This window comes from Perissodus microlepis, chromosome 22 (genome assembly GCF_051167445.1).
Source record: "Perissodus microlepis isolate ML-2025 ecotype Zambia chromosome 22, ASM5116744v1, whole genome shotgun sequence".
Taxonomy (NCBI): domain Eukaryota; kingdom Metazoa; phylum Chordata; class Actinopteri; order Cichliformes; family Cichlidae; genus Perissodus; species Perissodus microlepis.
In genome coordinates, this window is record NC_140481.1 from 3506177 (window position 1) to 3533544 (window position 27368).

Consider the following 27368-nt stretch of genomic DNA (forward strand, 5'->3'; position numbering starts at 1 on the left):
TTCACAGCTTCAAATCACAACAACAGTAAAGTAATTTTGCAAATTAAAATCCTACAATACAGAGAAAACTAAACGATCAGATGACCCCTTTTATGTCTTTAAAACATTCCTACAATTTTAACTAGTTGGTGTGTGTTACCTGACTTCATTGATAGACAAAGCTGGGTGCATAGATGGATGCTATGTCCTCTAATGATACTGCCTGTGGACAGTATGGAACTCCGCAATTAACCTCTGTGTGTGAAAAGGACCTCCCATTTCCATGAACACATTGAGTCTATTAGATAGATATGATTCAAACCACTGCAGCGCAGTGCCTCTACAGCATGCTCTAATCGCTGTGATGAAATATTATGGTCAGCAGCATCGAACACGACACTGGCCTAGCAGGACAAACACAGAGATGGGTCCGCTGTCAGAGACCACAAGCAGAAAGACATTTCAAGCCAATAATCCAGATGGATAAATACTAAAAATTGACAAACACTGGTTTAAAAGTGGATTTATGATCATGATGTTATCAAGCAGGTAGTAACAGTTCACAGTTTGACAAAGCTGACAAATATCACCGATCGGGCTGTATCCTGTATTACTCAACAGAGTCAATTACACGTAATGCTCTAAAATACCCAAAAATGTAAAATGTGCAAGTCTGTGATTCACTGAAATCAATAAGATGTGAAAATAATATAAAGCGGATATCATGGAAGCACTAACAACAATCACGACTTTATATGGTAAAGTGCAACTGACAAAGCTCTATGCTACTATGTATTTATAACACAGGGCAGAACTGCTCAGTATTACAGTGTATCAGGACCACTGCTGTTTGACAGCAGAATAGTTTAAGAAGATCATTTTTAGCATAGATTTGTGCTCACCTAAGTTTTTTTGCATCACACAAGTTTTTTTCACCATCACTGTTTACTATAACAATAAATACACTTTATCTCATAAAATATTTTTGTCCTTAACAACACTATAACACTTTTCCTCCTAATATTAAGCATGCTGACTTATAAATTCGGACATTCTTTTACACTGTCAGATTACACGTTCACTCTCATTGTGCATCTGTTTCACAGATTAATGAAACTTTATTCTCTGAACATTCTGACTCTGTTCTTTCCTAGCAGTGACACCACCACTAACTAATATACAGTAATATACTAATAATATCTCGAACTTTGGTATGACTGCCCACACTGATTAGAAACTGCATACCATAGAGGATTAGTTCTGACATTAAGCTAGATCCTTTTGAATCCTGTAGATCTGTTTGCTTCTGCACTGATGTCAGGTCCTTCTCAGAGGTGTTGGAGGTGGGGTGTTTTAGCAAGAGTCTGCAGACTTTCCCATTCTAACCAAACTACAGCGGCGTGTGTCTCCATGACACAGAAGAGAGGAGGAAGTGAAGTCAGCAGCTGTCTTCCTTGCTTATGCCACATTACATGTATCAGGGTCTCACGCTGCAGGGTAGGTTTCATCACCCCATCCTGCTCCTCTGTGGCACAAGCTGTTTGACTGGGACTAGGAGTCTTCTATAGAGAAAGCTCGATGTGTGTTGGGGAATCTCTGGCCGGTAAAGTCTGGATCGTCTCTCACTCGTTGTGTGATGTCACACTTTACCTGGCAGGAGGATACAGACAGAGAAACAGCAGCTCACACACAAAACTAACTCAGAACAGTGAAGTACAAGATCTGTCTTCCAGGGCTGCTGGTACTGCCACGGAGTTCGTATCTCTTTTGGAACTTACCTATTTATCTACCAGTATTGTTTTTTATAAAGTTGGGTTCTCTCATTCTTTCCTTTCAATGGGGTAATGGACCTCCTCACTCTTCTAAAGGTCATTTACAGAAAACCACTAAAAGTGGGAGCCTGGGTTTTCTGTTTTTTATTTTGACGATGTTTTTTATTTGGCTGTTAATAAAGCTAAAGCTAATACTTCCTGATGATGACGTTGTTTCCTCATACATCTGCTGGTGACAACTTCATTTTTAGAAACTCTCTGAAGACCCTAAATTAAATGCAAAATACTCTCTGAGAAACATTTCTGTTCACTTCACAATAACAACTAAGATCATTTTTCTAGACTGGAAAAATATTTGCGTCGCATAATTTTTCATCGATCACAGTGCTTCCTTCTCTCAACTTCAAATCAACATCCTTTTTCCTCAGTTACATTTTTATTGTTACCTCCAAATCAGACATTTTGTATGGGAATGTCCTTGAAAAGTCAAACTTTGTATGATCTCTTATTGCCGCAACAAACTTCTAAACATTTAGTATCCAAGTTTTCACTACACTAGTTACAGCAAATTATCTTAGCAAAGCCAGTCCAATGAACTGAGATTAGCTTTGGTAGGAGAGAGTCTATTCATCACTCCTGTCCCATGGAAGACCAGCTCTGACAGAAGGCATGATCGCTACAAAATCATTCATTTTATTAGAATGGAAATCGGCATCACCTCCCTGTTTTAAAAGGTGGCTTAGTGAGATGCTGCTAAACTTGAATGGATTTTGGTGTAGTAAAGGGAGATGTCCCCACCTTTCAAGAGGCTTGGAAACCCTTCTTGAATTGCTGGATGGGACCTTAACCTTTGTTTAATATTTAACCTTTGTTTAATATTTGCTTGTTTGTACAGGGCTTACTTTAGTGTAGTGTATGCTACACTGCAAAACAGGATATGTCAACAATCAATACTCAATTTTGGATGAATAACAATAAACAGGAGTAATCAAGGGATCTCACATGATACTACATCATCCCAGATCAGCTTTGCAGCAGCTGATTACCTGTTTGGCGTAAGCGTCCTGTATCTCTGGGCTCTCCAGCTCTACCTGCAGGCTGTTTGGGGAAGAGACAGGCAGGACTCCCACAGCACGAGCAGCTCGACTAACTGCGTCCGACAGGGACAGGTGCGGTCCTTCACACTGGCTCGTCTAAGGGTAGAAACACTAACGTCATCCTTCTCTGCCCAACAGCCTTTTTCATTATCAAAAAACCTGCAGTTCTACCTTCATATGCAGGTGAGAGAATGCAGTCTTTTTGTTAGAGCTAAGGTTGACAACAGTGAGGAAGGGATCTGTGACACAATCAGACTTTTCTGTTCAGTGAGTTTGGAACAGCAGTTCTCACCTTCCTTCTCTTAGCAGGCATCCCGTGCAGGTACGCATCAGACAGCGGGGGCTGGGCTTTGATCTTCCTCTGGGACAGCATGTCATGTCTGATGATAGGAACCCATTCCTGACCAATGTATTATTGCACAACTGTAAGTGATGGTCACTTTGCTCATGTATGTAGCTAAAAATCTGTGTAAAGAAAATCACAGATTTGTAGAGGGCTTTGCCCTTCACAACGTTTCCCTGGATGTCAGAATACACAGAACTGCTTATTTACATTTCCTAAGAATAACAAGCTGCCACAGATGCTTTTATGAAGACCATGCTGGAGAAAACAAATGCTAAGGCAAATAAATTCTGTAACTATAGTGACTGTCACTCATTTTTTAAACAGTGTGGTTTCATTAGAATAAATTAGCTTACCATCCCAGTACCATCCATGTTTAAACTTCATGGGACTGAGAATGGATTTCTTTTTCCTGCTCTGATTCTTTTTATTAGACAAAGTTTCAGTGCAATGTACAACAGAGAATAGTTCAGAATATTAAACATTAAACAGCACTGGCATTACCGGCAGCTGCCCAACTACACAAGATAAATCCATACAGGACATTATATCTTTTACCAACTGCCGTGCGAGGGGGGAGAAGATTCTTTCTATTTGTTCTGGGCCGCACCAAAAACAGCACAGAGCGGATCTAGTTTAATTTGATGCCGCAGGACTTCACACATAGTATGGAAAACAGAGTTCCAATGAAGGACAGGACCAGTACACATGAAGTAATGGACCAGGAGCACCCCTACACCTTCTACAGGTCAATATACCAACTTAGCCCTGGACCAGTGTGTGTCAAGCACACACTGGTATATTGTGAACTTGGCCAAGGATAGAATCCCACAGTTTATGTGTGATATGAAAGTTAAGATTTGTTCCATTTAGATTGGATAGCAGCTACTGAAGAACATTGGAAATTTGAAATTAAATTTTACAGAACTGATATTGTGCTCCTAGAGGCTGGTTTGACCATTAAAGAATTGTCTACAGGATTGTCTGGAGGTTTTGGGAGAATTGTGCTGTCATAGTGTCAGACCTGTAAAAACTGAGCAGTGGCAATGCCAAATTTGGTGGATAGTTGAGAAAAACAAGCAAATTGTCCATTTACATATAAGTTCGCAAAAGAGTTTAGACCAGGGGTCGGCAACCTTTCTGATGACGAGTGCCATCTGAAATTTCCTCAGAAGTCAATGTGCCATATTAGCAATAAATTTAATAACGCTCTATATGAACAGCTACACACTATATAGAACAACTTTATAGGATTATATTTGTTCACAGATGTTGGCAGCTATCGGCGAATAGTTATCAGCTATTTTGAAACAAAAAAAGACTTTTTACCCATAACAAGAACTCCATAACTGTACAACAGAAAATGCAAATGCTATTTATGGTCTCCTCACAACAATGATAAGAAAAACAAACTGGGCCAATATGGCATGTTTGTTAATACAGAGACACACATGTTAATGTGATCTCTGGTCTCCCACTCAGAGACACAGGTCTCCGAGTGTCCAGCATTCAGACGCTACCTGAGGACACTCGTGTGAGAGAAAATCTGCTCACACAGATATGTAGAGCCAAATACTGTCAATAAGGCCTCTGCAATGTTCTGAAGACAGTTAAACTTGTCAGGTAGTGACGGCCAGCAGGTGAACATGCAGCTCCATGAACACGCACAGCTGTGGATTCCAGCTGCGTTCGTAGTTCTGCAAACTGACCCCCACAGACTCGAGCTTTTCATTTCAATCAGCTGCATTTCGATGTCGCATTAACTGGTATTAACTCAGCCATTTAATGCGAGACAAATCCAGCTGCTCATTAAAGATTTCTGGTTTGATCAGAAAAGAAAACATTGGTCCAAACACCTGAAAGTCCAGAAAACGCATTGTGAATTCTGTCTCGAGTCTACGGATGTATCCGTGTATTTCCGTGGTGTTGATGCTGCGCTGAGCGGGCAGCTCCTGAAGCTTTTGAAGTGTCGAAATGTGGAAATTTCAACATCACTTGGAAAAAAAAAAAAAAAAAAAGCCAGCTAGCAACGTCCCTCTCACCGGTAGGTAAAGTGATTTTTAGCCAATTACAAGTTGAATCTGGTAGTTGGGGTTGTTAGCTAAGATACCGTCATTAAGAAACAACACAACTAATGTGTCTATGCGAGCTAATCTGCGATGTGCACCGCTGGCCCGGCCTGGGACAAAAAATCAGCCTGGGCATTTTGACTAGAGACCGGCCCACCAGGTATTATAGGAAAAGCCATAAAGCCTTTGAATGAAAACAAACACAGAGGTGTCAAGGTGATGTACACTGTCTTAGATTAGATTAGATTAAATGAAACTTTATTAATCCCTCGGGTGGGTTCCTCCGGGAAATTCAGTAAATAAATAAATTAAAAAAACTTGTTGGTATATGTATTATTTCGATACATTTTACATCAGAAAAAAACTTTGGTTGTATTATTCAGATAATTATTTATTAAAAACTAGAAATTTTAAATGAGAATAAGAAAGAAAAGTATTTCCTTGTGCCCCCCTCTCCCTATTAATGCCCTACCTGCCCCCCTGGCAAAACTTTGCTAGACCCGCCCCTGCACAGTTACCAGCTGTCAGCTACTTAGAAAAGGATCCTGGTGTTATTTGTCTCTCAGAAACCGTTCATAACTTCCCTTCAACTCATTCATGTCACCTAAAAGGTAAACCTGTTTCTCCATCACCTGCTCAGATCTGATGATTCAGTAAGGACGTCTCCTGGTTTCATCTTCATGTTTCCCTCTCACCACATATCCAAACCGACATCATGACCAGCAGCTTTACAGCTGTGGCTCCAACAAACATCAGCTGATCCTAGAAAGTAATATTAAATACATTCTAACAACAGCTGATCAAGCTTAAACGTGCTGCTGTTGTTTAGCGCGACATCCGGTGGTTTCTTCTTTCTGGCGCAAAGTGGGCGATAAACAAACAAGAGAGCCGATCAGCTGATCATTGATCAGTTTCATGATTGAAGTAGAAACAGGAGAGGGAGGGGAGAGAATGAGAGAAGAAGAGGCAGCTGACAGCGTAACGACAGAATAAATCCAGCTTTGTGTCCGTGACAAACTGTGTTCCTTTTCACCTCAACACGAAACACGTAATATTTTCTCTGAATACGAGACGATTCCGTTTTTTACGGGACGGTTGGCAACTCTACTAACTAACCTTATGAATAAAATAAAGTTCACTATCAGTAACATCATATAAACTCCGTCATGCTAGCTAGCACGCAGTACGAGTTATTGTAACTGACAGTAAAAAGTCAGCACAATGAAAATAAACTGCACCTAAACTTGGTTTATATCTGACCCAGACAGACTGCAAGTCATAACTTCTTACCTGAAGTTCAGTTCACCTGACACTTGGACCGGCGGCCGCCTCGGGTCTCTCCTCCTCCTGCCTCCCCTCTCCCTCATCCACCTGCTGGCCTCTGTGGAAGCTCCGCCACAGCCAGTTATTTTTACACATCGGCCAGCATCTGGCCAATCCACCACATTTCATTGTTTATGCCGTTACAAAAAAAAAAAAAAAAAAAGCCATCGACCCACCGGGCATTTGACCGGTGGGTCGATGGCCAGTCCAACTATGGTCGTGCCATCAGTTAACCCTTTGTATGCCAGCTGTGGCACGCGTGCCCAGGGTTGCCGACCCCTGGTTTAGACCCTTTCTGTGTTAAGCCTTATCTGTCATTGAAGGAACAAATAGGTGGTTTGCTGCAATTGGGGCGCAATTGGGCTTTGAAGTGAGAAAGCTCGGAGACCAAGACTCTTCCTAAACAGAAACCAAATTCTAAGAGACTGACTGACTACTCTATTATTACTAGGTGAAGACAAAGCAAGAGGAAGTGATGAGCCTAAAGTCGCAGGTTAAGAAATCTTCCTGTTCAAATAAGACTCCATGGTGACCCAAACAGGTGATGACGGTTCAAGATGGTAGTGTCGCCAAGACAGCATACACCTGATATTTGCAGCCCAATAGTAGTATTGGAAATTAGGAAGGGCTAAGCCTCCCACCAGCCTGGGTCTTTGAAGAAGAGCTTTCCTCAATTTTGAATGTTTACCATTCGAAATGAATGAAGTGATTAATGATCCAGAGATTTAAAAAAGGATTTGGGAATCATGATGGGAAAGCATTGAAATACATATAGAAATTTTGGAATAGCATCATCTTTACAGAGTTAATCCTGCCCATTAAGGACAAAGATAAGTCTTATTAGATAAGACTGTGGTTCCATTTCTGAGGTTTGTTAATGACCTGTGCAGGAATAACACAAGCATAAACTCTAAAAAAACAAAAACAGAACAAAACCTCATCCTTACAGGTGGAACAGCTGCTGCCCATGGCTCCATTTCAGGAGCCACTTCGTCGTGTCCTGCTCGGGGCCCAGAGGAACACTGAGATGAACCATCCACAGATAAACCAGGTGGAGGTGCTTCTCCCTCTCCAGTGGAAACCATGGCCTCCTCTGCTGTAGTGGCTGCAGCTGGAGACGAACTCTCCTCCATCTGACCGAGAGGTGAAGTGAGCACTAGGACTGCAACGATTCGTCGACATAATCGATGACGTCAACTACAAAAATGTGTGAACGCGGAATTTTATTTTCGACGCGTCATATACTGATACCTAGTAAATGTGATTTGGTAACTGCAATACACTCCAGGAAGCTATGGGGGCAGTATCGCCTATATCGTCTGCCAAGACTGTTCAATACTAACGAAGAAGAACTCAGCGCGAACGGCAACATGGAAACTGAGATTTGAAAGCATTAAACAAATAAAGTTAAAAGCAGACTGTGGACAGCTTCCATCCACGACAGCACTACTGCAGTGCGTGAGCATTGAAAACGCGGCACCCTGGAGCTGTGACGTCAACTCTGTTTAGGAAGTTCAGTTAGTGCATCGCGCTGACACCGTGTTTATGTTCATGTTTGTACTGTTTCTGTGAGCTTACCTGTGGGAAACTTCTTAGGATGACGCTTGCTAGGCAAACACCATTTCAGTTTTTTTAGCTAATGAGTGAAAATGCCAATCAAAAAGGAGTAGCTACACTGTCTCCTATTTTTTTTCCTCACATTAATATTAGCATTTATTTTGAATAGTAAAACTCTTTCACCCAACGTTAGGTACTTAATCTGTGGGTTGGACTAATATATAATCAGTTAAACAGTTAGTTACTAACCCCAGTTACTAACCCCATGTTGCTCTCCGATGCATCCATCGAAGTGTGAATGTGTATGAATGTTAGACAGTAAGCACTTAACAGTTTAGAACAATTGCTGGTGTGATTGGGTGAATGAGTTAGTTGTATAAAGCGCTTTGAGTGCTTACAGAGAGTAGAAAAGCGCTATATAAGAACCAGTCCATTTACCATTTAGTTAGTTGGCATTGAACGCTACACCATCTGAAAAACCAAAATAACCACATTTATGATTAGTAACAGTCTTTGCCCATGAAAACACAGGTGTATAGATGAGTTTGTCCTGTTAAGAGGCTCATGCACCTCTGAATGGCTGAAGACAGACAGATGCTTTCATGACAGAGAGCATCTTTAGCGAGGTTATCAGCAGCTGGGAACATCATCTCAAAGATGAGAGCAAGGCTCACTCCAGAGCACGTCCCACTGCAATCATGAATTCATGAACCGACTCATCTGTAAATGTTGGAAACTTGTTATTCTGGACTGAAAAAAAAAGGAATATTTTTGACTTAATTTGAAGCTTTATTTGAACTTGTGGACAGAAGCCATTTTAGTTTCGTTTGCACATTATGTTTTTGTTTACATACTACTATCCCTTTATTTTGTATCACTTATATTTAATTCATTTATTTTTTTTTATATTTTTAAATTTGGTTTTTATTCTGATGGTCCTGCTGAGTAATGTTAAAAATACATGTGATTATTTTCACATTCACATGTTTCCAGGGTCATTATTATAATATGTTGCGTGACGAGACAACAGGGTGATATTCACAGGTGAGCAGACTTGAGCAGGTGAGGTATTGAAGCCTAGAATAGGAGGTTTGCCCACAGGAAGCAGCAATAAGAGTTACTGAGTTAAATGCTGACTAATTGGCTAATCGAATAAAAATTGGCAGATTAGTCGACCACCAAAATAATCTTTAGTTGCAGCCGTAGTGAGCACACGAGCCTTTCATGTCATTCCATTGGACTGAAGTACATTTGTAAGATACAAACTGCACTGCATATGGCTAGAGCGCCTAGCCCTAACAGAGAGAAAGCATAATGGTTGATTTAAACACTGATAAAAAATATTATACTAATTCAGACTAAAATACAAGATCATTTTTCAGTTACTTAGACAGTTTCACAAGTACAAAATGTCACGTACTCCACCTGAATCTTTATTATATTTTATGACTGAACTCATATAATGTCCAGCTAACTGAAATAAAAAGAATTGTGCCCATCTTGGTGTAGTGGAAGTAATGAAAATTTGACAGTAATGGGAACCCTTTCATTTTCTGTAATTTTTATTACAGAAAAAAAACATCTAAAATTATAAATAGGGTGATATTCTACATTTCTATTCTTGTCATGTGCAAAGTCAAACCAAGCCTAAAACTAATGACCAGTTTGTGTATCAGAGCCTGATTTTTTCTTTCTACTGTCATTAATTGCTGCTGTTACAGTTACACCATCTTTAGAATGCAAATCAATAACCATAAGGTTATCTTAGAGACCTACATCCTTACAGGCTGATGGGTACATACTGACTGAAGTTAAAGTCAGAAAGTGCTGAAAGAGCAAGATACATCAAACGGATCCATTAAGAAGCAGTCAGACTCGCTGAAGTTAGAAAAGAACAAAAAACCCCAAATAAGTAAAAACTCACCTCCACACTTGCACGCTCTGATGGCTGTTCCACCTCAGTCTCCGTCCTCTGGTTCAACTCCTCCTGAAATAACATTTCAGGAAATGTAACTAAATCTGATTCTAATTACTCAAATGACAGATTTAAACGTAGTTGTTAAGTCTGCTGTTGGAACAGGGTCGTATTGTAGACACAGTCAAATTGGAATACATTCAAATTTATGTTTGATCATGACCCTTACTTTTTCAGCTATGTTGGGACCTGACTGTGTCTGTATTACTTGAATTGGCAAAACATATCTACATAGATAATGTGGTTTTAGTAGCAGCTTGATAAAGGACAAAAAATCTGTTCTAAACTGTTTCTGTTAATTACCTGTAAATGGATAATGTAGTGTTGGATTTGGTCCTCAGTAACTGGGTTATGCTCCAGAATGATGTGCAGCCTCATAGACATCATGTTGGTCAGCCAGTTGACCAGACTGGGATTGACGTCTGCAGACATCCTCCTCTGCACAAACACAGAAATACACAGTAACAGGCAGCTGCCAATCTGTGCCATGAGCAAAGCACATGATGATGCGTTACTGAAGATGTATACAAACAATGTGTTGGTTGATAACAGCAGTCAGAGATCTGTGTTCTCCTCCCAGGCAATACAGGTTTAGAGCCAGACACTCAAACAGGCTGTGAGTACACAGCAACAGCAGGCGGGGGCCAAACATGTGATCTGCGATGTGAAAAAAACAAAAAACCCAAATATAAAACCATCAGTGCAGGATTCTGGCTACACAAAATACTAAGATAAGAAAATACTGTTGTGAACCGATGCCCCTCTTTGGAGGTGATATATTTGAGCAACTAGATCAAACATCAAAGGTTGAAATAAAACTGAAGTTATTCCATAATCCACAACAAATTGACCCCCAGCTTTAAGCCATCAACGCACTCAATGCCACATATAGCATGCCTGAAAAGGGTTTTAGTTCAAAACCTTCCATGTTCCATGTAAGCAGTTCTTAATGCCCTCTTTTCCCAACCGCTTCCTTCTTGCAATCAAAGTGAACTTACCGTGGCAGCGAAGGATATGTGTGGCCATTTGCGTGAACTGCTGTCTGAAGAAAGACAGGTTGGTCTGAATTATGTCCACTCCCTCACGCACCGTCACTGTGGCCTAGATGCAATACACAGCGCTCACTTATGTGCACATGTCACAGGAAATTAAGAGTCCATGTTACTATGTTTGTGTGTGAAAGACATTGTCCTTACAAAGCTCTCAGCGATGTAATCCTCAAGTCCATTGATGAGGTCCTCAGCTGCTGCCTGGAGGGAGAATAATGTTACATTTTTTCATTCGATTTTAATTTTATGGTATTACCTTTGTTAATGTGGAATTTGTATTAAAACATTTTGAAAACTACTTTCTTGTCTTGCTTATTACTAGCCACTGCTATTTCTTTATAATATATTTTACATAGATTGAGCACAGTGGATCTTTCATGAGTGACAATTAGGGTTGCAACTAAAGATTCTTTCAGTTACACTGATTAAAATACAAGCTGTGTGAAATGCACACGAGATCATGATTTAAGTTTTCCCTGTATAGGAGAGGAACAGCAGCACTGTCTCAATAAAGACGGCACTGATGCCATTACATTAACTCTACATAGTACTCACAGCTATGTTGGCATCAGTAGGTTCTTGCTCCTGGAGATAGTGTTCAGTGAAGAAGTCTGTGAGCTGAGGCCGGATGCGTCTCAGAGGCTGGGCGTTCCCATGAAGCAACAGCACCATATCCACCATAGAGAAACTCTGACACACCAGGGAGAGCAGGTCCCCAAAGAACCCTACCATGAGATAACAACCATGGTGATTCGTGTGAACTGCAAGAACTTGTTAGGCACAATATCTTCATTCAAGGACTCACCCACGGCATCCCCAGAGCCAGGAACAAACAGGTTATTGGTCTGGGACAGCCTCTGGATGAACTGGGCAATGCTTTCTCCATTGCCCTGCTGTGCCCCAAAAGAGCTCATCATGGTGGACAGCACTCCCTGCATAATGCCAGAGAATAAATCTGGGCTCAGAGAGTCTCCGGCTGGGCTGCTGCCGGTCTGAGAGGGAGCAGGACCAATGGACTGATGAAGAAGTGAGGCCCTGGGGCCAGGGGCAGGTGGCTGTGCAGAAACAACACCTGTTGCTCATTGACTGGTACAAACAGTCTTTATATTAAGGTTCAGAAATGTTTAATTCTGGTTTTCTGTCATTTTATCTGAACTCACTGGTGCCAAGTCTGACATGCTCTGGAAGAAGCCAGGAACCCCTGGTAATGTCACAGTGATGGATGGAGCCAATCCAGAGCCAGGACCACCCAACCCTGCTGCTCCCAGTAGAGATCCCAAGAGCTGAGCCATATTTCCCTCTGGGCTGGTCTCTGCTGGCTGACCGACTGAGGTAGTACTTGTGGTGCGGGTGGATGTCTGTCCAGATGTATTAGCTGAGGGAAAGGGGGGAGAAGCAGTGCTGGAAACAAACATGGAAGAGGCAGACAGGGAGGACTGAGAGTTCGCTGAAGGATCACCTAGAGAGTTAAAAAAAACATGAAAAAAGAATATTACATTTTTGAGGCCAATACTGATAAAAGTCAATATTAATATTATTTTTATTGCTCTCCTAACTAGTCTTCACACCATTTGTTGTAGAGACACCGTTTATATGCCCTTTATATGTCCTCCTACTTTTTTTTTTTTTTACTGGTTTTTCCAAGGGTGTGAAGCCAGGACTCCGATTCAGTTATCCTGGCCTCCAGAGGTGTAAACAGGCTACATTTATTACAAGTATTGTTTTTAATAAAGGATGCTCAGGATTAATAAACCATCTGACACACTGTGCAAGAAAGTGCAGGAAGGACAGGTGAAGACACCATGCTGCTAGTCAGTCAGCTAAGATAACCTAGTGAATCTCTAAAGTCACAGTGAATGAATACTGTGAAAATAACTAGCAGGTGAATTGAGTAAGAGTGTGCTTTGGATAAAGCATGTGATGATTACACTTTTAAAATAAGACATTATCCATAAGCTTTTAATTTAACTGGCTACACAGATAAGCTACACAAAAATACCACTCTGCATTGTAACAGGAACAGGAAGTGACACAATGACACTGACCTGGCTGCTCCAGCATCAGAAGCTGTCCAACCAGACCACTGATCATCTGGGTGAGAGAGGAGGGACCCAGTGCCGTGCCCTGTTTACAAAAAGGCGAAGTGTGCAGAGCCATACCAGTGAATATACGTTTACTGCACAACAGTTATTCTACATAATTCAGTGCGTTGTAAGATGTATCGGGAGGTTCTAAAATTAGCTGACAGTCGATAATCAAATCATTTGTGTGTCACTTTTTAAGTACATTATGTTTGTGATGTTCAACCTGTATCTCCTCACACTCTGTGGTGGGTTACCTGTCCTGGCTGCTGGCCACCTGTAGCCCTCAGGTTGATGGTATTTCCCACAGGCTGGGTGATGTGGGTGGACAAGGATGGCCTGGTGAGGACTACCCTACCCTGTACAGGGGTGTTGGGGAGCAGCGGTGAAGCAGCTGTCTGTGCACTGGGTGTTGAGTCAGAGCCAGGAATCATGTGCACTGGGTGGGCTGCTGAGGGTGCAGCAGCCATGGCAGCGGGTTGGTGAGAAAACTGGTGCACAATTGCCTGCATGAACTCAGGAGGTAATTCTGTGAAGTGGGCAGGTGTTGTGCCTGAGAACAGGGAGAGGACTAAACTTAATTGAGTGAGTGCACTTGAAGTCCACTTGGCCCAAGGTGTTAAAAGGGGGGGGGCATCTATACTAGAGATGGCATGATACCACTTTTTTAATATCTTGCTGCTTTTTGTATAAGTTCATACTCAAGTTACAAAAAAAACAAACACTAAAGCTATTCTGTTATACCTGTATGCAAAAAATACACCAAAATACCCAAAATATTTCATAGTTCAGCAAAACTGATCAATCTAATAAACTTAAACCTGCTCCATCCTCCCTATTCTGGTATTTTAAAGAGTAAGCAACCTAACTAATAGGGCTCTAAAACTCCCAGCAAAAAAAAATAAAAAATAGGGAACCACCCTCCACCTCATGATGCTTAATCGACGTAATCAACTTTAATTTGATGCAGTGTGGAAAAAAAATGCACAGAAATCAATTATTTTTCAAGAATAATTAAATAGATTCAACATTTTTCTTCAACAGAATTGCAGACTGCACAGATGGAAAAAGTACTAGCGCTTACTAGGGTATATTAGACTTAACAGTTACTATATACAGTAATGGACTTCTATACATTTTTCATCAAATTAAAACTTTGGGTGGAAGATTCGGATAATTATTTATTAAAAGCTAGACATTTTAAATGAGAATAAGAAAGAAAAGTATGTCTTTGTGCCCCCTTTTCCCTGTTCATGCCCTATCGGCCCCCCTGGCTAAACTTTGCTAGATCCGCCCCTGCAGTTACCAGCCGTCAGCTACGTAGAAAAAGATCCTGGTGTAGAAAGTAATCTTAAATAAATTATAACAACAGATTATCAAGCTTAAACGTGCTGCTGTTGTTCAGCCGCTGGTTTCCTCTTTCTGGCACGAAGTGGGCCAAAAACAAACAAGAGAGACGGACTCGTGACAGAAAAGCCGATCAGCTGATCATTGATCAGTTTCATGATTGAAGTAGCAACAGCAGAGGGAGGGAGCGAGAAGAGGCAGTCGCGCCATATATTGGTTGTTTAGCTTAACGTGGGAATGCTTTACAAACATTCAGAGATGAACTTACACACTTGCTTTACTTCTCTCTTGTATAACTTTCTCAGAGATGAAATGCCGGTTTGGTAGCGAGGCTCCAAATACTCAACCAGACCGCCGACAGGTCTCGCACGCCACAGCCGCTCTATCACCTGATGCATACAGCTCCGACGTGCTACAGTTATGAGCCGAGTTACGCCATGTCGCAAGTTTTGTGAGGTGCTTTTTTGATATTTAACGGATCGGATTACATTTTTTATTTCTCTCCGATATCTGATCCAGTCATTTAGGTCAGCATCGGACCGATACCGATATGAAATATTGGATCGATCCATCTCTAATCTATACTCCACTGTTTAAGCAACAACTCACTCAATGAAATCAACATTCATTTGCCAAGAAAATAATTGTTGATATTTCACTCACCAGGTTGTTGAGAAGCTGCGGCATTTGGTTGTCCTGGTATCTGAGACCCTGCAGCCGATTCACCTATTCAACAACATCACAACTCTTTCAGCTTCACAGCAGGGGAACTGATACACTCATCAAAAATAACCACAGAGTACGCAGTAGCTGTTTCAAATCTAATGTGCACACACTCATTTCAGCTAATGAAAGCAGCCATTAGAAGATCAATAGATCAACCCTGTAGTGAGACATGACAGATTTCTAAATGATCCACAATAATAAAATTGTGACCCAGCTGAAAATAACGTTTGCAGATTACTGTAATTGTTTGATTTAATTAGATAAGACCCATTTATCCAAATAAACAAAGGAATACAGTAAATAACCGAAGAAAGAGTTTAACCTCAGTTTTAGAACAGTGTCGTGTATAAAATACTGGCATCAGACGAGTCGCAGAACTTCATGTGTACAGTCAGTTCTATGAAGGAACTGGAGCACACGTACCATCAATGTTCATCTGCATCATGACTACAGGCTCCATCGTCTGATGTGTGATCCGGATCACCCTAGGTCCTCCTCGATTGGTCCCATTTGCCTGAAGAGGCAGAGTCTGGCCTGTAGCCTGCTGATCTGATTGGTCAGTGCCCTGAAAGGTTTGTTGCTGTCCATCAGTTGCTTGTCTACCATTAGACGTCATGGTTACTGTTGTCCCTAAATGCATCTGGAGGGGAAATTTATTTCAAGGTTTGTGACAAAGGTAGGGTAAGAATTTACAAGTGACACTGCCGGAAGCCCTCTGATATATTCCTTCTCCTTCGTAAACAAATGTTGACATTTGCATTTTCAGGTCCAAACACTGCTTAATCGCGCAAATCTGCACACTATTTTAATGCACATTAGTTTACATTGCAATAATGTAATGCATTAAAGTTACTAATCAATCAATGATTTTGTTGCTTCCTGTGCAAGTAATAAGTCATTTTTTATGAGTAATGAAACCAACCACTGAGAGGCACCAGATAACACTGCGCTGACACTAAGGAAATGTAAGAAAAGTTGCACCTCCCTCATATTATTGGTCAACATATGAAATCCTGAAAAATAATGTAACACTTTCATTATATCATGTCCAAATATTATGTCTACCCTTTAGGTTTAAAAAGGAGTCCCTAGTATTAACATTTAGACGTTACTTAAAATCTATTTTTTAAGGACAATATTTCACTGTTTCAACACTTTATATAAGAACTCAACCTCAAAAATCAGACAGTGCATGGTGACAGTAATCCTCATTCTAACGTTCTGGATATTATTATATAATAATATATATAAACATACATTTCTTGTAGTTGCTCACCAGGATTGCACAAATCTCAGAAGGGGTTTTAGCCCACTCATCTATACAGGAGCTCTCTAAATTGTTTATATTTCTATAGGACGGAGGTCTGGAGACTGGACAGGCACTCCATGACCTTAATATATAACTTTTGTGTTTTTTCTGGATTGGTTGATATTTATACTTTCCATTAAAATGAAACTGCTATAATAATATTTTTATATAATTTTGTAAAGGTCTTTAAAGAACTAAAAATAATAGACCTTTAAACATTAATGCCTGTTTTTTCTTGTGTAGTCAGGAATGTGGGGTGAATGTGCCAGAGACAAAATGTTACACATTTTATTTTGGTTTCTTATGTGATATTTAACTGCTGTAACGTTTTGCTTTTTAACCTGCTGAGGGACTGCATATGCAAATTAGCTCTAAGCAAACTCTTATAAAATGCTTATATTGTACATGGTCCCTTTTCAATCCTAATCAATTAAATTAAATTAAATGTGCCTTAATTGTATGCACCTACTGAAAATCTAATTCCACTGTACACCTTTACAATGGCAGATAAAGATATTATATTCGGTACAATTCAAACACTATCCATTGCTTGCATGTTATAATTGCTCCACTTGTAAAGTTACGGTTATTACACTATATCCTAACACAATAGTTCTTCACAGTAGCCAAAAGATCAGTGTGGTGTGAACCTACTGGCAGACTAGCCTGAAGCAGAACTGGGTGGTTGTAGTGAGCCAAGGGGCCAACCGCATACAGGTGACGTGGAGGAGAGGTTCCCAGGTTACAGCGTAGGTCACCAAGGACAACCAGTGTGATCCCTAAGAGACGAAGAGCATCTCCAACCAGGTTAAGAATGCGCTGATCTTCCTCTCTTTCCTGGGTCTGTGAAAAGAGTTATAAAATCATGATTAATGCTTTAACTAAAAAGCACTGACATGACAGTATCTACTTATCTGCAGAGAAACTCTTGGTTTCCCTTATTGAAGTCACTTCCATCAGTGCAAAAGGCATATTTCTTAGCAAGAGCTCCTGTCACAAAGTTTTGAGATGTATTCTTCCTAAGTACACTAGTGTGAATATTTTGCTATGGCCACTACACGTTCATCTTACATTGTTGTTGTAGTCTGCTGAGGTGGCAGCTCCGAGGATTGAGTGGGTTCTCTCTATGAAGGGACGTAATCGCTCCTCCACCCTCCTGACCTCAGAGAGAACCTCCACAAACTCAGCGGGACTAGGGTGGCTGAGGACAAACAATGGGAAAGAAGAGTCAGCACTACAATAAACACTGGCATTTTTGACATGTGTTATAGGTCAGTTTGGATCCATTGAAATCTGTTGTGCTTTTAGAAAGTGATTTGGGGGAAAAACAACATTTGCACAGCATAAAGAAGCTAGGACATACAAAATGATATATAACATGATGATCTTTGAGAGTCTGCACTAAGGCGCACCGGATTATAAGGCGAAACAAAACAGTCAGATAAGTCAAACTTTACTCAACTCATTCTTCTTCCTTCCTCCACTTCCGCACCATTGATTTATTAATGTTGAATTCTCTCGTAGATGCTCTATGCATGTTGTTACACTATATTAATGACTAACCTCAGTTGTTCTCCTGACTGAAGTTTGGTCCGTTTACAGCATCCTGCCATGCGATTGCATTTGTCTCTAACCATCAGGAACCCTCACGTTAACTTTTATCAAGTGGAAAAGTGTTAGCGTTCATCCTCCAGCTTCACTGTGTGTATGTTATGCTAACATAGCTGTGTCGCTAGCAATCACGTAGCACATCATTATATACCAGCTAGTCCAACTTCAGTAACCCTGCAAACGTCACTGCTGTTTAGTTTTCTGTCTTCATTTATGTTGGAAGTGATAGCAGAGCTGTACGTTTGAATTTTCTCAGAAATCTCTCAGTCAAACATGCTATATCATGTTTAGGTGGAAGCTAGCGAGCTAACTTCCTGCTAACTTCTAACTCTGTTAAATTTAATAAATTCTGTTTTCATGGATGCCTGGATGTTAAACATCATAGTTACACCTGGTAAAGCAGCAACGCTGATCATTTTATTAAAGATGAAAGAATTTAGACCGTTTTTAACTCTCAGTGATGCCGCAGTGTTCGTTTGAGTTTTGGACCCAGATTACTCCGCGAGGCTCCTGACTACGACAGCCGTAATGCTCCAACAATCCATCGAGCGGTGCGGCTTCGTAGCTCACCAAAGTCGTACTAAAACATTTTTGGACAGATTTTTGAGCGCCGTGTACCACATAAAACCAGTTAGAGGTCAGTAACCACAGCCACTGTCGATTTTTGAGAAGATTAAAGGATTTTTAGTGTGCCTTATAGTGCGGAAAATACGATCATTTTATGTCACTACTTGGTATATTCAGGATTGACGGTGGCTTGAATGACTGCCTTGGAGTTGACCTCCAGCGTTGAGGTCCTGCCCACTGAGTTCTCAATGAAGAATATTTATGTGCCACTATCCTTGTATCACCAAGCACTACAGTATTCATGTGTGAGGCTTTCTTATAGTCAGTCCAGGTGATAGTCATGTTGGTTGGTCTGGCGTATCAATGAGCAGCTGGTGCTTTAGCCCTTCTAATGCCTTTTAGAGATGTGCTCATGTACTGACTTATGCGCCTACTCAGCTGATGATGATGATGATGCCTGTGGAGAGCCAGGTAACTAGTTGCTAATTTGAGACTGTTGTATGGCTGTGATAAAGTCCTTATAGTAGTGATCACAGAGGATGAACGATTCTGTGAGAAAACACTGGAGTACTCAATCTGTCTAGGAAGTTACAAGTAGCAGCAGTAGCTAGAAACTGTTTAGCACATGACACAGCAAACTGTATAAACCGTATGATCAGATACCAGTTATTCATTTTGACTTACTTGGGCCCAGTGATAGCTGGTCTCTCAGTTTGGGGTGAAGCTGATGCTGCTGGGGGTGAGCTGGTAAGCACTACTTGTGGTGCTTCAGGCCTTCTTAGAGATGAGGACAATGGTGTTGGGGACAAAGAAGACGGAAGCATCCCTGCTTCTGAATGGGAGCTGCTGGCACTGGGCACTCCCTACAACACAAAACATGACACTGTTCCCACAAGCATTTCAGTAGTTTTTTGTTTAAAGATTTATTCAGGCAATCCTAAGAAAACTTTCAGCATCTAAATTTGCATATTGTCTACTCAACAGAACAAGTTAGTGAAAAGTGACTGCACGCACATCCTGGTACTGAACCTGGGCTATTACTACAGTACTGTCGCTGAAGAGAGAAGTTGTAGTATTTTTGATTCAAAAGAATCCTTGGAGAGTACGGCCAAGTCAATGCCATATTTTGTCAGCTTTCTTTTGTCCATATACAATCTGCCCACTGAATCTCATTAAGTTTATTCTTTGTTTAATCTCGTTTACAGACACAGTTGCCTCATCTCTCAGTTTACAGGTCGACAGGTTTTGAAAGATGTTCTGAAGAGTGAAGCCAATGAAGGGCCTTAAACCTGCATTCTATTCAATGGCCAGCAGGGTTCAACTTGTCTGCAAAAAGACTTCCAGTTGTATATGAGTGTATAGGAACAAAACACTGGCTCCCTTGTTTTGTCACCTCAGTAAACACATTAATGGTGACTTCATATTTTCAGTCACTAGCTTCAGGACAGACAGAATTAAACTTAAAGTTCATTTTGTTACTCTCAGTTAATATGTGATTCAGAAAAGAACTTAAATGGGTTGCTTATTGGCTAATGATTTGTCAGAGATCAAATACAGTGTTCAGTCATCAGGTCTGGTTTCATACCAGCAAGATAGTGATGGCTGCAATCCTTAAATCAGTGAATAATAGGTGCTTACTAACATGCTTGGTAAGACCTATGATTACTTTAGTACTGAAAAGTTTTTCCTTCCCCATTTTTGTATTATATTATCCATTTTCAGACTAGAAATAAAAAAAGAACTCTAAACAGAAGCCATAACACACAATTGATTCTCTGACTCCTCTGATAACAGTGTTACAGTATACTTCCTGTTTGCATCACCCAAAGTATGCTGAGAGCTGTTGTGGCAAAAATCTATTCGTAAAAAACAAAGGGACAGAACAGTACCAAAACTAATTTATGACACTAAGAAATACTGTGAGACTGCAAATAAAAACCCACAGTACATATGAAAACAGTCCATGTACTGTACCTCCAAACTGTGGATTAGAGAGTGAGCGTCTCTAAGCAGGTTCTCAGCAAGCTGCAGCCTCACCCTGGGTTCACTCTCAACTGACCGGTCCAAGTTGATTTGCACATCCATTGAGCCATTGCTCTAAAGATGCACAAACATATATTAGATTTACAGGACGAGTGAGGTAGAAGGGGTTTCCAAAAAAAAGAATAAAGAAATGATTGGTGAACAATGACACTTTACCCCCGAACCAGTGCTGACCCTGGCTTCACCATCTCCAGTCAGCATCTGCTGAACTGACATCTGCAAAACAAAACAAAAAACCACAAAAAGCTCCTTACAGTGGATTTATACCTTTTTGTTAAATTTAGGCCGTAGGTACATCATAACCGCAAATCCCTCTGAAACCCTGTAATGTAACCTGTGTCGTAATCTGAAGTGTATTTCTTTAGAAATGTAACTGTACACAATAGTACACGTATTAAAGTATTTAACACATAATGCACCATGCACAAGCATGAATACTGGCAACAGCACCTTGGTAGGGTCTACACATATTTACCACAAGAGTGTAAGTAAGCCTTTACCGTTCCCCTCAGAAGAAAATGAACAGGGTTCTTTGTCTGCACGCAGGCCTTGACCCCACCTGTATCTGCTGTGAGTCCATCATGTTGACAGGTAGGTTGAAGCTCCCCAGCATCACGTAGCTGTTGCCATTGCGGTCATGTGGGGCACCCTGGGAGGAGGCATGGCTGCTGCTACTGCTTCCACCCTCTGCCCCATCAGTAGAAACACCTGCACCCCCAAAGGACAATACAGTGGCCTGAGGCGGGGCACGCTCCACCAGATGGATGACCTTACCATCTACATCTAAAGGAAAACAAAGCGATGGACATCATTAGATGCTCCAAAATATTTATAGGTTACTGTTTGGCAATTTTTCTTGAAAAAGATAATAAGTGTATGAGTGGGGGGAAAACAAACAAACAAACAAAAACCCACACAAATCAGACAACAGTAGCCAAAAAATTTAAATAAGGATTTACTTTAGATTGAGTGCTTGAGCAAATGCAAAAACTGAGCGAGAGGGGCTGTTATTGTGTGTGTACATGGATCATATCAAACACTGAAATACATTTCTTGCAAGCAGCAGTGAATTTTGTTCGCTCAAAATAAATTTCTCCTCAAAATGCAACACTTGTACTTGCATTTTTTTTTTGCGTGCGCTCAGAATAATGGCACAAAAATAACGCCATAATCAGACACATGTTCAAAGATCATCCTAACTGTGCATGTTTGGATACACAGGTCACATGGTGTCATTTGCTCACTGTATTCAGTCAGCGTTCTGTCATCCTGTAGCACTCTGCCCTGGTAGATAAGTCTCTGCTTGTCAACCGGGATCTCCACTGAGGACGCTATGTGCTCCTTGAACTGCTTCACTGTCAACTGGAGAAAATACAAGCACACAAGATATAAGCACCCACCAATCAGTTACCAGTAAGGGTGAGGATGTCTAACTAGATCAGCATTTTAAACAGAGACTATTACCTCGCCTCTGACTTTGTAAATCCTGCTCTGTGAGTCCAGAGTCTTCACTGTGACTTCAATCATTCCGCTGGACTCAGTCATACTTATCAATGTTCTAAATAGTGCGTTGGCCAGTTTATGTGCTCTTCTGTATTTGTAATTCTCGCGACTGTGGGGAATGGAGGACGACTCAAGCTTGAGGAAACACGCTGCATCTACGGCATGAGATTAGTCAAAATAACAGATATGGTGAAAGCAACTTGCAACAGACAACCCATTCCCTGTTGTTGTTAATTTAGTTAGCTAGCTAACGTTAAGTAACCCCTATTACCGAGAAGGTAACAGTCCTAACTAGCTTTTCCCCTGGAAGCGACGTTGCACGAGTTCGGTTGAAAAACGTCAGTCAGCTAATCGACACAAAAACGTGGGGTTTGTTTTTGAAATGGCTGTCTACAATATTAGCCAATGCAGGCTGAGCCGTTAGCTAAATAAACCCCCAAACGTCGTAATGGAAGCATGGTCACATGACCTCGATGACGTAAGATGTTGACGCGACTGCGTCTGAGCGCTTTTACAGGCAGAGGTACAATATAAACATACTGACTGAGAAGTGGGCCGGTGTTCCAGCTTAAGTGGTTAGCTTCGTTTATGATTCCACCCTCCGTATTATATATGTTGCATCCGCAGATTTGCCATCTTCACCGAATGGTCGTCTGTGAGGAGTGCGGTCTGACGAGATAAAGACCTCGGCAAAAAAGGTTTCTATCTCCAGCTCGTGAAAGTGCATACACGTGTCAATGTTATCTTCGGACAACAATGAAATTATTTTAATAAAATCAAATCAAAAAGTTTTGTTTTTTTAAACACTCGGTTTCACTGTCATAACTTCACTGCAGCCTGACAGCCCGACAAACGCACAGGCCGGTTGTACCACATACTTTGTGTACTTCATCTTGCGATAGACCGCTATTGGGAGACTGTCGGGCGAATGCTTAGGGACCCTTTCGCCACTTGGGGACACAAAGAGCAATTAACTTTTCAGATATTTTTAATTATTTGTTTTTCTTTTTCTTCTTCTCTTTTGCATGCGTGAATGATGATTTATATATTATCAAAGGTATAAAGGTGTACAGAAACACAGTATTATGTTAACAAAGTACTGTTGTTGTAGTGATTTGTACTATAGGCTCTAAGCTCGTGTCTCCAGCGGTGCAGTCTACAATGTTAAGAAAGCCCCTGTCTGAATATCATTTTCATAGAACTGGTTTAATGTAGTTTATAATAGCAAAGTATCTAGCTAGTTACTAGATTTTTCTCATTTAACGTCACCTTACAATTCAAGGTCCTTTTTTTCTTGTTTGTGTAAAACTGAGCTTTAACTTTGATCCCGGTGGTTCTCACTAGTCTGGGTCACATTTTCAAAAATATGTTTTGGCACTGAAATCGACTTCTGAGAGAAAACGTTTTATACCTGAATTCAAAGGTCATGCCGTTTGTTAGAAAATGTGTATGGTTAATATTTATTTGCATGAATTAATTAGTTATACAATTTTCGGTGTTGTATTTGATTTTAAACTATGTTGGGGGGGGGGGGTTTGTTTTTACTTGTTTCAAGTATTTTTTTTTATTTTTCTTTGTTGATTTTTTTTTTAAATACTGTCTGTCTTTGATGAGTTTTGTTTATTTTCCATATGGAGAACATATTAATGCGGTGCTGTTTATTTAAGTTAAATTATTTTAATTGTAGTTACAGTTTTTGCATTACTTTGTTGTTACACTTCAAATTGGTGAGCATTACAGTTTATTTAAAACCAAAAATAATAAAGCAGTTGATGTGTTTACAGTAAAATCATTTTATTTTGGTTTATTTCATTACTTTTAGTGGGCCTATAACGTTCAGTATCCCATACTGTATCCCATCTACAGTTAGTACTATAACACTTGAATAAAACATTTAAATCAACCCCCGGCCACACTTGTAGCTGAATTTACTACCATTTCAGATTACATATCATAACTGGATAAAAACAAGCCAGGCTGTCAATTAAATTATGTAAACAACACTGCTTCAGCTGTGCAGCTCTCTGAGGTTTGATGTATTTTACGCTTCTCTGTGTGGCCAGTAGGGGGAGTTTGAAAGATTATTCTCCCAATTTGAAAAACTGTTGTCTGTTGCTAAGACCTTTATCACTGTGCATTACAGCCTGACAACTACAAAAAGTCCTTACATCTAGTTTTATAATTGTAATCATAATTATAGGATAGAAAAACAGGTTTATAGTATGTGTATGAATGATTACTAATCAGTAATTATCAACAGCAATAGTGAGCACAAAAAATCTAAATTTGCTCTTCTGGATCATGCATCTGCTTAACTGGTGTTCTATTAAAGTTTAATTTTTGGTCTCACAAATTGATTTGTCTGTGTACACATTTTCATTTGGACACCGAATAGAGGGAGGTTTCACCGATCACAGATTCCAAAGAATCTCAACTGTGCGTTACTGGAAGCAGATGGTGTATGCCACAACCAAATGCTGTATGGTTGAACTTTATGGTTCAGTAGAGGTTGCAAGTTCATAGTCCACTGTCAGTCCAGGAATGACCGGTCTACCTACAGACAGCTCTGTTGTCACCTTGTAGTACACAAAGTATGTGGTACAACTGGTCTGTGGTCTTGCTTGTGTTATTGTTGGTCCACCATGCAGCCACAGAGAAGAGCAAAGTTATAAGATTCAAAGAGCTGAATTGAAACAGTGTTAAAAATATTAAAAAGTGTCCATTGTAGACACTGTATTTGCTTTTCATTCTGTATTTTTTAAAATCTTTGATATATCTTTCGTAGTTCTCCCATCACCGGTGAAATCCACTCCCCTCCCTTCTCTGATCAGGCCAACTTATCAAGCTTCATTATGATCCCGTAAATGTGCCTGTGTACATTTCCTGTCCTTTCACTGTCCGAATGGAAACATGTAATCATATGTGTTTCCATTACACTCTTAAATGGCAGGTTGGGCAGTGAGCTACAGTAGTGTGATGGGTGTGTGGTAAACTGGTTAACTTTAGATTAGTTATATGGGTACACAGGGTTCTGTAGCTCTTTCCGGCATATCTCGTAGGCATAGTGGCAAAGAGTCTATGTCAGGAATAGGTGTCAGATGATGTCAACAGTGTTGGGAACAACCACCTCTGTGTTGCTGGGTGATGGTGCACTGCAAGAAGGAAAGCCAGAGGTTACGTGGTGAGAGTAAGGACTATGCTAGAAATGTAAGGACTATTGGTGGATTCTATATGAAATCACTTTCCAGTTCGCATGCTGAACTGACCAAGGTTGTGGCAGTGTACGTAAACAGCAGTGAAACTTTAAACTAACCAGGCTCTATCCATGAACGTGCTGCACTGGTGTTTTTTTAATCAGAATCAGAATCAGACTACTTTGATAATTCTGAAGAAATTATGTAAAGTGCATGATCCTGGTGCAGTATACAGTGTACAAACAAGCGGCAAATGAGTAGCAGCAATTAAAAAACATTTGACATGTCAATTAAACCGGTGATGAATAAGATAATCATGTTAAACTGTAAAATAGAGTCAGACAGCTGCTGGTAAGAATGACCTGCAGTGGGGCTCCTTCCTGTGGGTGTAAAAGTCTACTGCTGAACGAGCTGCTCAGTGCTTGTACAGTCTCATGCAGGGGGTGGGAGGTGACGTCCATGATGGATGTTAGCTTAGACAACATCTTCTCCTCCCCAACCTGCTCGATGGACTTCAACGGACAGTCCAGGACAGAGCTGGCCCTCCTGACCAGCTTGTTAAGTTTCCCCCCGTCCCTCTACTATTCCACTGCTCCAGCAGCAGCATAAAAGATAGCAGATGTCGCCACAGTGTCGTAAATCGTCCTTAGAAGAGTCCTGTTCACCTCAAAGGATCTCAGCCGCCGTAGCAGGTGAAGACGCCTTAGCCGCTTTTAGTAAAGGGTATTTGTATTTGTGTACCAATCCAGTTTGTTATTGAGGTGAACACCCAGGTATTTGCACTCCTCCACCGTTTCCTGGATGTTCACTGGAGTAATAGGGGGTAGCTTCTTGCTGAAGTCAGTCACCAGCTCCTTCATCTTGCTGGCGTTGATGCGAAGATGGTTCTGTTCACACCAGCTGACAAAGTCATTGATGACCCCCCCTGTATTCCAGTTTGCTTCCCTGTATTCCAGGAGGAGGAGTCAACAAAGAGTTACTAGATGACTGGGAAATTACAGCTGAAATGGTGAGGGAACTGCAAAGAAAGGAGTGCTAATTACCCTCTGTGCAGCCTTCCTGTTCTCAGTTGTGGCCCCTGTGTAGAAAACACCCAGGGAGTAGGAGAGCATGCCCTCCACTGAGGAGCGGTAGAAGGCAGCAGCTGCTTCTGGTCCAACTTATTCTTCCTTAGGACATGGAGGAAGCGCAGCCACTGCTGGGCCTTCGGCAGAGATGTAGGTGCCCAGAAACTTGTCATGGGTTTGGGGGTTCTGGCCTTTCTAGCTGATGAGGGCTTGAACACCTGATGAGGGTTGGTGTTAGTGATGAAGCCCTCTATCCATCTCCTGTAAGTGTCTTTGGCTTATTTGATGCCCCTCCTCAAGTTAGCTCTGGCAGTGCTGTACCTAAAATTGTCCCTCAGCCTGAAAGCTGAGTTATCAGTTCTGATCAGAGCCTCTACTTCACTCGTCATCCAAGGTTTCTGCTTAGGAAAAACCTGGAATGGCTTTGGTCACTGTCACATTCTCTGGACAACACTTAATGTAGAAAAGAACATACTGAGTGAAGGTCTCCAGATCTTGCTGTTCAAAGATAGAACAGTCTGTCAGTTCAAAACAGTCTGGTGGTCGGATTATCCTTGGTGGGGGAGGGGTGTTGTTTTCTGCTTGATGTTACTGTATATACATGTTCCATAGTCCAGTTCCCCCTTGGCAGGACACTTAACATGTTAGTGGAATTTGGGGAGTACAGATTTCAAACATGTCTTATTAAAGTCCCCAGCAACAATATGGACACCCTCAGGGTGTTCTCTCTGTGGTTTCTCCCCTCATTCTTGGCCA

The 27368-nt window shown here is 40.9% G+C and overlaps 1 protein-coding gene across 5 annotated transcripts; it reads right to left on the reverse strand.

The window, feature by feature from the left end:
• Window positions 1-487: 487 nt before the first annotated feature.
• On the reverse strand, window positions 488-22840 carry bag6l (BCL2 associated athanogene 6, like). Of its 5 annotated transcripts, XM_084919573.1 has the most exons (24): window positions 22313-22838; window positions 22093-22210; window positions 21408-21631; window positions 21005-21064; window positions 20780-20902; window positions 19490-19668; window positions 17699-17828; window positions 17282-17470; window positions 15742-15958; window positions 15256-15318; window positions 13503-13798; window positions 13210-13288; window positions 12325-12623; window positions 11970-12219; window positions 11720-11889; window positions 11312-11365; window positions 11114-11216; window positions 10648-10772; window positions 10419-10553; window positions 10065-10127; window positions 7531-7716; window positions 3141-3248; window positions 2798-2944; window positions 488-1629 (listed from the first exon to the last, which is right to left on the reverse strand). In XM_084919573.1, exons 1-24 carry the CDS (start codon window positions 22391-22393, stop codon window positions 1531-1533), a joined length of 3498 nt encoding a protein of 1165 aa, XP_084775699.1. In that variant the 5' UTR covers window positions 22394-22838; the 3' UTR covers window positions 488-1530. The 5 variants fall into 5 exon arrangements, 4 of the variants coding, with proteins under 4 accessions (XP_084775699.1, XP_084775700.1, XP_084775703.1 ...); XM_084919574.1 differs by lacking the exons at window positions 488-1629; window positions 2798-2944 and having other exon boundaries at window positions 7531-7780; window positions 22313-22840; XR_014799251.1 differs by lacking the exons at window positions 488-1629; window positions 2798-2944; window positions 3141-3248; window positions 7531-7716 and adding exons at window positions 7717-8611; window positions 8711-9435 and having other exon boundaries at window positions 22313-22840.
• Between the last annotated feature and the right edge of the window lie 4528 nt (window positions 22841-27368).

Bases quoted from the DNA above. Each gene is read 5' to 3' on its own strand.
- bag6l (XM_084919573.1), bottom strand. From the start codon at position 22,393: ATGACTGAGTCCAGCGGAATGATTGAAGTCACAGTGAAGACTCTGGAC. The intron at 17,829-19,489 runs GTAAGTCAAAAT...GTTTGTCCTCAG, and splicing joins CCAGCTATCACTGGGCCCAA to CCACCCTAGTCCCGCTGAGT. The intron at 11,890-11,969 runs GTGAGTCCTTGA...ATCTCATGGTAG, and splicing joins TGGCTCTGGGGATGCCGTGG to GGTTCTTTGGGGACCTGCTC.